The sequence below is a fragment of the Anser brachyrhynchus genome (assembly GCF_964034855.1).
Source record: "Anser brachyrhynchus genome assembly, chromosome: 14".
In the NCBI taxonomy this organism is placed as follows: domain Eukaryota; kingdom Metazoa; phylum Chordata; class Aves; order Anseriformes; family Anatidae; genus Anser; species Anser brachyrhynchus.
The window spans coordinates 8,067,872-8,078,304 of NC_137709.1; the positions used below are offsets into that span (position 1 = coordinate 8,067,872).

The 10,433-nt window shown below is 40.8% G+C and overlaps 1 protein-coding gene across 4 annotated transcripts; it reads right to left on the reverse strand.

The window, feature by feature from the left end:
- Nucleotides 1–1,691: 1,691 nt before the first annotated feature.
- On the reverse strand, nt 1,692–9,479 carry HAVCR2 (hepatitis A virus cellular receptor 2). 4 transcript variants are annotated; one of them, XM_080555770.1, is made up of 8 exons: nt 9,267–9,478; nt 6,936–7,280; nt 6,231–6,281; nt 4,259–4,335; nt 3,964–4,020; nt 3,078–3,192; nt 2,439–2,478; nt 1,692–2,028 (listed from the first exon to the last, which is right to left on the reverse strand). In XM_080555770.1, exons 1-8 carry the CDS (start codon nt 9,385–9,387, stop codon nt 1,935–1,937), a joined length of 900 nt encoding a protein of 299 aa, XP_080411896.1. In that variant the 5' UTR covers nt 9,388–9,478; the 3' UTR covers nt 1,692–1,934. The 4 variants fall into 4 exon arrangements, with proteins under 4 accessions (XP_080411896.1, XP_080411898.1, XP_080411897.1 ...); XM_080555772.1 differs by lacking the exon at nt 3,964–4,020 and having other exon boundaries at nt 9,267–9,479; XM_080555771.1 differs by lacking the exon at nt 6,231–6,281 and having other exon boundaries at nt 9,267–9,474.
- Nucleotides 9,480–10,433: the final 954 nt, after the last annotated feature.

The window sequence follows — 10,433 nt, forward strand, 5'->3', positions numbered from 1 at the left end:
AAAACAACATCTGCAGTGGGGACAGTAATTCTTGTTTGGTAGTTTTTGCTAGTAGTCCAACAACAACAACAAAACCCTAAAACTAATAAATCCATTCAAGTTTCAGTACTTTCTTACACAAGGCAACATATGACATGAAGACAGCTAATGGCAGAGTTGCCTTTCCTGCCCAGTGCGGTTGGTAATCACCTAATACTTGTGTTCCCACACTGACCTCTTTAGTTAACCATGAATTCACCTCTGCACTTTGAATCTTTTCAGTTCAAAATACATCCCAACTTGCCCATTTCGATCTCTTCTTTCCTCAGCAGGATGAGATTTTCCCCCCTCCGTGAGCCTCTGCAAGCACACTCACCTGCAATATCCGACCTTAGCCAGGCTCCCCAGGACTGCAGGGGAAAGCCCTCCCAGCTGGGGGATGGAGGGAGGGGGAACTGCTCCACTGACCTCAGCTACCCACAAAAGCACAACCAGACCGTGGCCGAAAGTGTCTCAACTGTTAACGTAAATACCTACCAATTTTATTATTGTTCCTTTACACCTCAATGGCTAACACAGCTTTGTTCTTTGCATGGCTCCCTTGAAAATGATCTTAACGGTAGGAAGTTGGCTGTGAGTCAGCTATCCTTCCCTGTGGCAGCAACGTCTGCTTTAGGTATTCCACACTGCTGCTCGGGCTGAGCTTCAGGGTGAAATTTGCACTGGTCAGTATTTGGTTGACAGCTGGTCTCTCTCCTGCCTGTACCACTTTTCTGCTCTTTCAGGAAGTCCCCAGCATCTGTTTAAAAACGTGTTCTTAAGAACAGTCATGGAAAATTGTCCTTCCAGTGAATGCTGATCTGAGTGGGTTGTGTCTGCATAAACGCTGCATGAAGAGTTGACTCATCCCCACAGGGCTCCCTCCATCTCGCAAATAAGCCAAAGTTCAGTGTTATGGAGAATAAGAGTCTAAATGGGGAGCACTACAAGAAAGCTAGTAGGCCACAGATATTCACCATTTATCAGCTAAAAGCCATCAAATAAATTCAGCACAAAATATTAGAGTTGTTTGGAACCTACAGAGGTGTAAAAGCAGAACTAACTTTCAGCCAAGATTTTGTGTAATGTCCCTAACTTCTCCATAAATTAAGAGAAGGAAGATTTTTTAAATTAATTTTGCAGAGTAGTTACATTTTGTCTAGTTGCTTTAGAGGCCTGGAGGTGAGACTTTCCAACCTGAGACTTCTCAGGGCATATACAAGCCTGAGGAGAAAGCCACAGCAACAAAGTGACATATTTTGCAGAGGAAAATGCATTTAGTGATGGTTCCCTGAAAAAAAGCAGTGAACACTCCATAGACTTCAAGGAGCCATGAGGGGATGAGCTTCTCCAGCTTTTACTGGGAGTAGGCAGGAATTTGTACATTGCACAACTGAGCTGTTACCAGGAGTGAGCATACCCAGCTTTAACAAAAATTCAGTGAAATGTATTTTGACATCCTAATACTACCAAGTTTTTCCACCTGTCAACTTTGTCATGGCAGCTACGAAATTGCTCCTCCCCTCGGATGGCACAGATCATTTTGTAGCTGGCAGATACAATACGCGATAACGACAGATTTCAAAAATATGTGGGTTGTTTTCCTTTTGTGATTGAGTAGCCATCCCGGCACCTCCTCTTTTTCCAGAAAGGAAGAGAGAATTTGAAGCAGATAGTATCTGGTAAATTTATTTATTGTTTCTGGAAATTTCCATTCAAGCCACTAGGATTCCTGTCTCTGGAACAGGCCGATAAAGGTTTTAATTAGAATTGTAGCTTTTATTTGCAGTATTAGAATGATGTGAATGATGCTTCAGAAGCCTGGTCACATTTAACTGCAGAGCAGAGGGAGCAGCCAACATTTTGCAAAATTTTTAATGTCCCAGTGATGACAAAGGCACACATGCATCCAGTCCTTAGTGTATTGTATAAATGTTTTCCTCTGCATGGATCTCAACTTCCAGGGCACTTCGGTTCTCTGCATGTTTTGGTTTCCAAAATGCAACAGAGCTGCACAAAAGAGTGAAAACAATGCTGTTAAACAACAGACAATAGAGACACAAAAGACCAAATAGTTGAATCAACCATCTCACTGGAAAAAATGTAAAATATACAAAAACACTTACTTAAATGTGACTGATGATGAATGATGAATCATTTTTCCATTTATGAGAACCCACACTTGAAGTTTGCCTATTCCCTAATGCAATGAATTGGCAGTTACACTCATTTTTGTTTAATAACTAATGACGAATAGCAGGATTTATTAATTTATTTTGCAATGTTTTGCATTAACTTGAGATTAAAAAAGAAAACAAATTTAATGTATGTACAGTTAGCATGCATCTAGGAGGAATCACAAGTATTTCCTTCTGGGACCTAGTTTGTCCTATTAGCTAAAGCAGAAACAGAATACTTACTTTGCAAAGTTACTCATCTTCTTCATATTATGTAAATATCCTAAGGATCATGCAGAATGAAAAGAAAGAAAAACAAAGTTCTTTAAACGATCAGGAACAAGTAAAGTAGGAGGTTCAGCAAGGAAAACAAAATGCAAGAAACTAAATTAGGGAACTTTAAGCAGAGGCTTTCAGTGTAGGAAATCCCCACAATTTCCATGAGGTCAAATTCATATGGCTTGTTCTGACCAAGAGCCCAAGGAGAACATCTGGCACGTGGAAGAATATTGGATATAGTTCCGTGAAACCAGTGCATCTTCCCTCGTCATTGGGAAGGACTGGGACAAGGTGGCAGCTGAGGGATAGGTAATACCCATGAGGAAACGAGCAGGGCAGGGGACGTGGGCTTGTGTTGCACATCTCCTCACCAGACCCCAGGTCAGCTGGTTGCTGTGGAGTCTGAGATGATGAGAACACGCTGGCACCTTCCAGTTCTCTGCCCCAGGCACTGGGCAGGAGACCCAAGCAGGCAGCTGCAGCACAGGCATGCAGAGACATCAGCTTGCCCCCATGACACAGAAGAGATGTATGGCATCTGCCATGGCTGTGATTTGACATACCCAGCCCATCGTTGAATAACCACCTCCAAGAAGTACTTACGTCTACCAAGCAACAGACCCAAAACGAGGATGACTAGAAATACCACGCACACTCCAGCGCAGATATAAACTGCCCCTTCTGAACGCTGCTGACTATGAACTGGTATGGATGCATTCTGTCAAACAGAACAGATTAGTATCAGTGGGACTAAGAGCAAAAAGCCCATACACGACCCAGAGGCCATTTGTGCATTTCTCAGCCCTGCAGTTAAAATACACTTAAGAGCAAGAGCCTAATTTGAGATACGGGACTAGTTTCCAGCAGCCACAATGCAACAGTTGTGTGAACCATGCTGTTAAATATATTTCTTCTTAAGATTGTCAGAGTGTCTGAAATTATGGCCAAACCCATTTGTTCAGGTTCAATACTATTTGGTGAATATTTTTATTTAAACTTATGATTAAAATATCTCCTGGTGCGTTCCCCACACACACATACACCTCCCTTTTTTTTTTGTCAGCTTATTCAGCATCTATTCAAAGCTATATCCTTGTAAGTGAACATGCCTTCACCTTGTGTTGGACTTCACTTAGGCAAAATTTCTCTCTCAAGCCAGCCATTAGGTATCTAGCCTCTAAAAAAGGCTTCCCCTTAAAAGCTGGGAAGATGTTGAAAGGCAGTGCGGTCCCTGACCTTCCACACATGCAGCAATATGAATGCCCACAGTACATACTAGCTCGTAGTACATAGTATCAGGCCTACCCAAAGGTTGTCTTTTCCTGACAAAATTTGGGTGATGCTACTGCCTGTTAACTTGCAGCACGGGCTGGAAGACTCAGCAGGGCAGACAGGGCTGCCTATTTGAAACCCACCCCATGGGCAGTGCAGGTGGATCCCTGTGCTGTCAGGTAGCCCAATTTTGAGTCTTCCCTATGTCCTGCCGTACCTGCAGGCTTGAGGTTACTTCTGAGTAGTCTGAGGTGTTCAAGTGGGGACCAGAGGCCTGAAAGGCAATGTAGATGTTGCTAAATATCTTCCCACATTAGTAGGAAGGAAATACTTTATGCAAGCAAAGCATTTTTCCCCCTTTAATAATGACCACATAAGTATTCTTTCGTAAGCAGTAAATGTGCAGACTACAAAAAAAATATATTATTTTGCAATCAAAATAAAGTACTACAAGTGAACTGCATGGCTAACCGCTTAATCTCAATATGCTATAGCACAACAGAAATGCTTACAGTCTGAGGATTTTCTGAAGAAGAAACTGATGGCCACGTTTCCACAGTAAAGGATGTTTCACTGGCACTCCCAGGAGCTGAGCAAAAGCAAGACAAACCGACACATCACTGTCACAGAAAGCTATTCTGCCTAGACAGAGAGGAATTCATACTGCTGACCTGGGACCATCAAACCTAAGCACCTCTTTCAGGAGTCTTGGCTCTGCATATCATAAAGAAGTTTGTGCCTTCAGAAGGTAGCACAAAGCTCCTGATACTGGAGCCTCTACTGCCCTTTTCAGAGCTTTGAGTTCCTTCCAGGAAATGCTGCTACCTCAACAAAGAGCCTAGAAAGTTGGAGTTACCGAGGTGGGCTTCGGTTTTCATAGCCCAGAAGAGGCAGTGGATGCCTAATGCAAAATTAGATTATCTGATCAAAATTGATTAACACCAGCTCAGGGCCTTGAAAGAGTAAGTGGTGCGGGGTTGCAGAAAGCAGGTGATACTTTGATACTTTCGAAATCCCAGATCACAGCTATGCGAGAAACAGCCTGACTGAAGTGTGATATGTTTGCATAATGACATGCAGCAGATTTTGAGGTAATTTCCCAGAGTAGTTTTCAGTATTTAAAACAGAGCTATGAATGGCTGTCTTCCACAACACCCATCTCAGTTTCTCCATGTGGTCTGACGATACGGACCTTCCTGAAAACAAAAGTTCCTGTTCAATTTATGACAACCCCAGGTGGTTCCTGATGTTTCAAATGGTTAACCTCGTCCTACAAGCTTTATTCTGAAGAGTGCAGGATCATCTGCTTCACTGTCCTCTTTTTTGAGGGAGATGCTGGCATATTCCTGCATCAGAGGAACATGGCCACCTGCCTTTTCAAGTCTCCCTCCGCACAAATGTGCACGTATTAGCTTGTATTCTCAAAGCACAAAAAATTGTTCCTTGTTTCCCAACAGCTAAGATGTCACATGGTTAAGAAAACCCGTGAGCACTAAGACTGGAAGACAGATTATTTGCAACTAGAATAAAAATGGTCTGAGAAAGTTTTCACTTCTTCTTCCAAAAAGGAAATGCAACTGTTGTAACATTTTAGTGTTGGTTAACTACAAATAAAAACATTTGAGATTAAGGGATAAATACAAAGAGCATCCCTGATTTTTTTTCTCTCCCACATATACTGAAAATTAAAGTTGGCTTTTACAGACTGAAAAGGATACAGCTCAGTGGGTATAGCCTCACCTGAGACTATTAAATATACATGTACTACTACAGAGGATACAGCCAGCCTCTGAGACAGGTTAGAGCTGGATAAAACAATACTTTGGTGCTGTATCATAAAATTCCTGCCCTGTTTCTACAGTCCGCCTTGGTAATCTGCTGTTGACAGGTAATGGAGACGGGATCCTGAATTAGTCCAATAACACAGTTCTATGTTATATTACATTGAGCAACAAATAATTTGTTTAAATAGCGAGCACACATGCAACTCCTTAAACCTTGGATTTCATTGTTGACGGGATGCATTTTCAGATGACGAGGTGAAAACAACATTTATTTTTTACTTTTTTATATATATAATATACAACATATATTATATATATAATGTAATTAATATATAATTATATGTGATGTTTTTATAATATAATTATCTTTATATATATATACTTTTTTTTTTTTCATACCACAAAGAAAGCACATAGTGAAAAAACAGCCACAAGGAAAACGCACTTGCAGCAGCAATGTAACATCTTCTTCCACCTAAAAGCTGGCAACAAAGTTCCTCTCACATGTACAGGTTCCTTCTGCGGGGCCTTCTATAAAATGCCAGGTAGAATTTACAAGCCATGTTCTGATCTCAAGTTCTATGGTAATGTTTAGTAAATTTTAGCCAAGACATTTCTATCATCTTACTTCTTTCTTAAGATCTCCATTTGCAATAGAGCTTATATACGCTACCGAGATTAATATTTGGAAAAAAGTTACCTGAGGTCTGTGTAGAGGTGTAAGTGTGAGGACTTACAGTAGAGATCCTGGCTGATGTGGCAAAATAAGATAAGATAGAATAAGATAAGGTAAGATAAGATAAGACAAGATAAGATAAGATAAAATAGAATAAAATTAAATAGCAAAAAGCCAATAAACATTATAATTAATTTAGTGTGCATTCATGCAGTGAAAAAGAGAAAACGTTTCTGTAAGAAGTGTGCTAGCACCAGCTACACAAGTACATCTGTGAGCCACTTATTCCATATATTAGCATGCTTTTTATAAATAGAGAAAAACTAAAATCAAAGGAGGAATTGCCTTTAGAAAACCTTGTTTATATACATGTGTGTCCCTGGGCTTTACTCCAGAATGCAGCAGAAAAGGATGGAGCACTGTCTTCTATGAACACCGCCCTTTCTCTGGAATTCTACAAGTAGTGCTTCTAAGAAAACTCAGTAGCACTGTACACCATGAAACAAAGCACCACGTTTGTTTGTTTTACTTTGTTTTGTTTTGTTTTGTTTTGTTTTTTTTGACTGCACTGGGATTAGAACATTATGAAAGATAGCTTAATCTAAACAGCACTCGTGGCAGATCTGCCAGTCATCCTATGGATGACCACAGAAATCATTTCCACCACAAGCCCCCAAATCCAGACTTTACCAAAATAGTAGTCGCACAGGACAGCTCATCCGCACTCACCTTTCTTGATCACAACCTGAAGATTTGTTAGCTTATCGTTGAACCATCCCGGGATCTCCACGCGGCAGCAGTAGGCCCCGCTGTCTGCTTCCTCGGCGTTTATGATCGTGAGGGACACGTCGCCCTCGTGCAGGTTCCCCCTCAGCACGTACCTGCTGTGGTACTGATCTGTCACTTTCCAGCCGTCTGTCCAGATGATAGGCTGGGAGCATTTGGAAGCAGGGCAGGGGCCACGACCCCAGCACATCGATGTGGTGCTGCTTTTCTCGTTAACTGTGTAAAAGCAGGGCACGGTGATGTTCTGTCCAACCTCTCCTGTCACGAGTGATGCTGACACTGCGGGGCCTACGGGCAAAAGCACAAATGTAGTCACTGAGCAGAGCGCGTGCAAGATGAATTTTCTAATACATCTCGTGTGATAAATGAAGCCGTCCTGACAACAGCACCAGGATCAGGTTTTTAACAAAAAGATGTGAAACCCAGCAGGACTGCTGCATGGTGAGGAATAACGTTCTGGCCAGTGCTTTTGTCCAGAACGTGTCTGTAGCCAGAGGAACAGGAAAAGCGTTTTCTGCAGTCTCTGTCGGCAGGCAAAAAGGTGAAGCCAGTCCAGAGTTTGGATCTGCACAGCTCTGTGGCTTCTCTTTAGCCGTGTCCAGTTCAATAGTTCTTTATTTTTCCCTTAGTACAGATTTAATCCAAGCCAGGCATAGGGGAACAGAAAGACATTGACTTTCATTAAAACCACTGTAGGAAACGCTTTCTCCCTTTCAATGAAAGGTCACTGATTGGCAGGTTTCATCAGAATTACAGCTGTTTCCTTTCTTTCCCTGATAACAGATTTGGCCAGTTCCTATCAGATTTTTCAGAGCTTTCCTGAGAAATTTTATACCTTCTTTTTCCACTAGTTTATTTTTTTCCCTCATTCTTAACAAGTTTCTAACTTGTTCAGTTCCCATTAGAGATCATTTTGGGGTTTCCAGAAAGCTATTTCGCACTATTCAAGTCAAAAGAGAGAGATATAGCAAGCCATAGCCCATTCATCACAGCGAGATTATTTCTTTTGCTGTATTTAAACCACTTTGGTCAGTATTCCATTTCGGAGAGTTTTAATAAAAGCTCTGTTAAGTGCCAGCCAAAATCACATGTGCTCTGGTGATCCAGACTGTCATAGCCATCCTGTAACTGCTTTCTTCTAACAGGTCACGCAGCAGGGCTGCTGAGATGTACATTCAGCCTCCTTGTAGTAGAAGGAAAACTTACTACTACGTTTTCCCTATCAAGTCCATTAGCATTGAATCAACTGTGTAGATACATTGATCTACCCACATTAGTATTTCAGGGATAGAATTCTCTTCAGCAAATATAGAAGTAGTTAATATTTTAGCAACTAATTATCTCTATTAAAAGTCTAACCCTGTATATCACTGAGAAGGAAGGGCTCTCCCCTAGGCAGGTCAGCCAACATATGCCGGTGGATCCCGAGCACCCTATGGCTTGACTACAATTGTTCCTTGTGAACAAGCTGTCTTGCCCACCTCATCTCAGTCATTTTTCTCTAAACTAAGCTATTATAAACAAGTCTCATGCAAAAACTTTGCCACAATAACGTACCAAGCACTATATCTCTGGAAATAATGTATTTTATTTAATATAAAAAAGTAATCTCTAAATTAATCTAATCATAAAAGGCTTTAGAAAGAACTAGAAGAAAAAATGTCCATAATACCCCTTTTCTGTCTGTTGAGCATATCCTACCACCGAATTTTTAATGTCCATCTGCCTATATCAGTACCTTTCTGCAAACCTGTTTTCACTGCTATTGACTTTGACAATACTTTCCTAGAGGGATGGTTGTTTCTCAGAAGAAGAAAAAAAGGAGAGATCATAGATTTGTCTCAATACGATTTCATATTGTCTGAAAACCACTAGAAGCTGCGGCTGGCTTCTTCCTTGTCTTCCTAAGCATTCACATTCACAAAGCCTGCTGAAGTGAAACATCCATTTTACATCTTTCCTAAAATGATTTTAAGATCTCTGCTAGTCTCAGAACATCATTATCTAAAAAAAAAAAAAAGAAAGAAAAAGAAAAACAAAAGACCATTCACAGTAAGACCAGCAGACAGCCCAAGAGGCAGTGTCTTTAAAGCCACCATAGCCCCAACACGATTGTTTTAAAAAGGAGATAAGAACTTCAGAAGACTATTGAGCAACTACTATGAAGTTATATTTTAGTGCAAAACTGCAGTTTCTGTGCCATGCAACCCTCAGAAGCATTGCTGCATGTTACCTCCATCCAGTCCCGGCTATTTTTTATGCCCACTTAGTTACCTGTAAGCAAAGTCAGAAGAATCCAGTTCAGGAAAAAATGAGGAGACATTGTGGCTGAAGATGAGGGACACTCGTGTTCACCCTTTGTGCACCTACATTCAAGAAAGCCTGTCTTTTTCATAAACTTCTGGTTTTACTTCTCAGTCTTAGCACGTCAGCTTCAGACAGGATGATGCCCTTTAGTCTGATCAGGATTGCCTTTCCTGTGGTTAGTCTGTTAGTCTCTAATGTTGCTGTTGGTGATACACACAGCTGAACGCTTGCTGACTGTGGTTTGACTAATAGGCTAAAATACTTAGCAGTACTTCAAAAATCTACTTGTTTTGTTTTGTTTTTTCTTCCCAAATCTGCTCAATTATAGTAGGTGAAACTGTTGTCAGCTCCACCAAGCTGACAGCTATCCATAATACAGTGCCCCATATTGCTTCCCATACTTTTTTCTTGCCATAGTATATAGAATTAGAGGGAAAATTAGTCCAGGCAATGGGCTGTCATAAACAGAAAGTGTTTGACAAAATAACAAACTCCTTGTAACTATTAATCTACCATTTAATAATAAACTTCTGGCTCTAATACTTAGAAGTAGCTCAGAGCTGCTTTGAGCAAATGTGATTTTTCTTTGCAGGCTGTAATTTGGTAACATTGGAAACTTCCCTGCTGTTTGAGAGTTGTAGCCTAAGCAGAGTTGCCGTCTGTTAAACTTCCAACTCTTTTTTTTATTAGAGTTAAATCCGACTCTTAAACATCCTGCATATATCTGGGCTTTTACAATATAAAGTAACACAACACAGAAGTCACTTAAAAAGGAGGGTGGAAACCGTGCTGTCCCAGGCTCAATGCTCACTGTGATAAAATGTTATTGAAATGCATCTTTTGAAATATGGTGTTGCCTGCCCACTTTCCCTGTCCCTGGATTCCCTAACTCATCTTGAGGACATTTAGTATTTTAATATTGTTTGGACTAGAACTGCAGCTGTGATCAAGTGTGTTTGATCTCCAGCCAACAAATGTTCTTTGCTGCAGCAGATAATCTACCTCACACCCTTTTATACAGACTAAAGTAAGTTGCAAGGAATTACTTTTTATAAATAACAAGCAGCAGAAGTGCTTCCAAAAACATACACTCACAATAAGGCTAGGCCTTATCAGAACCGACACAGCCATCTG

Bases quoted from the DNA above. Each gene is read 5' to 3' on its own strand.
- HAVCR2 (XM_080555770.1), bottom strand. From the start codon at position 9,387: ATGAAAAAGACAGGCTTTCTTGAATGTAGGTGCACAAAGGGTGAACAC. The intron at 6,282-6,935 runs GTGAGTGCGGAT...TTGCCACATCAG, and splicing joins TCAGGTTGTGATCAAGAAAG to CCAGGATCTCTACTGTAAGT. The intron at 2,479-3,077 runs GTAAGTACTTCT...CATGATCCTTAG, and splicing joins GGGTCTGTTGCTTGGTAGAC to GATATTTACATAATATGAAG.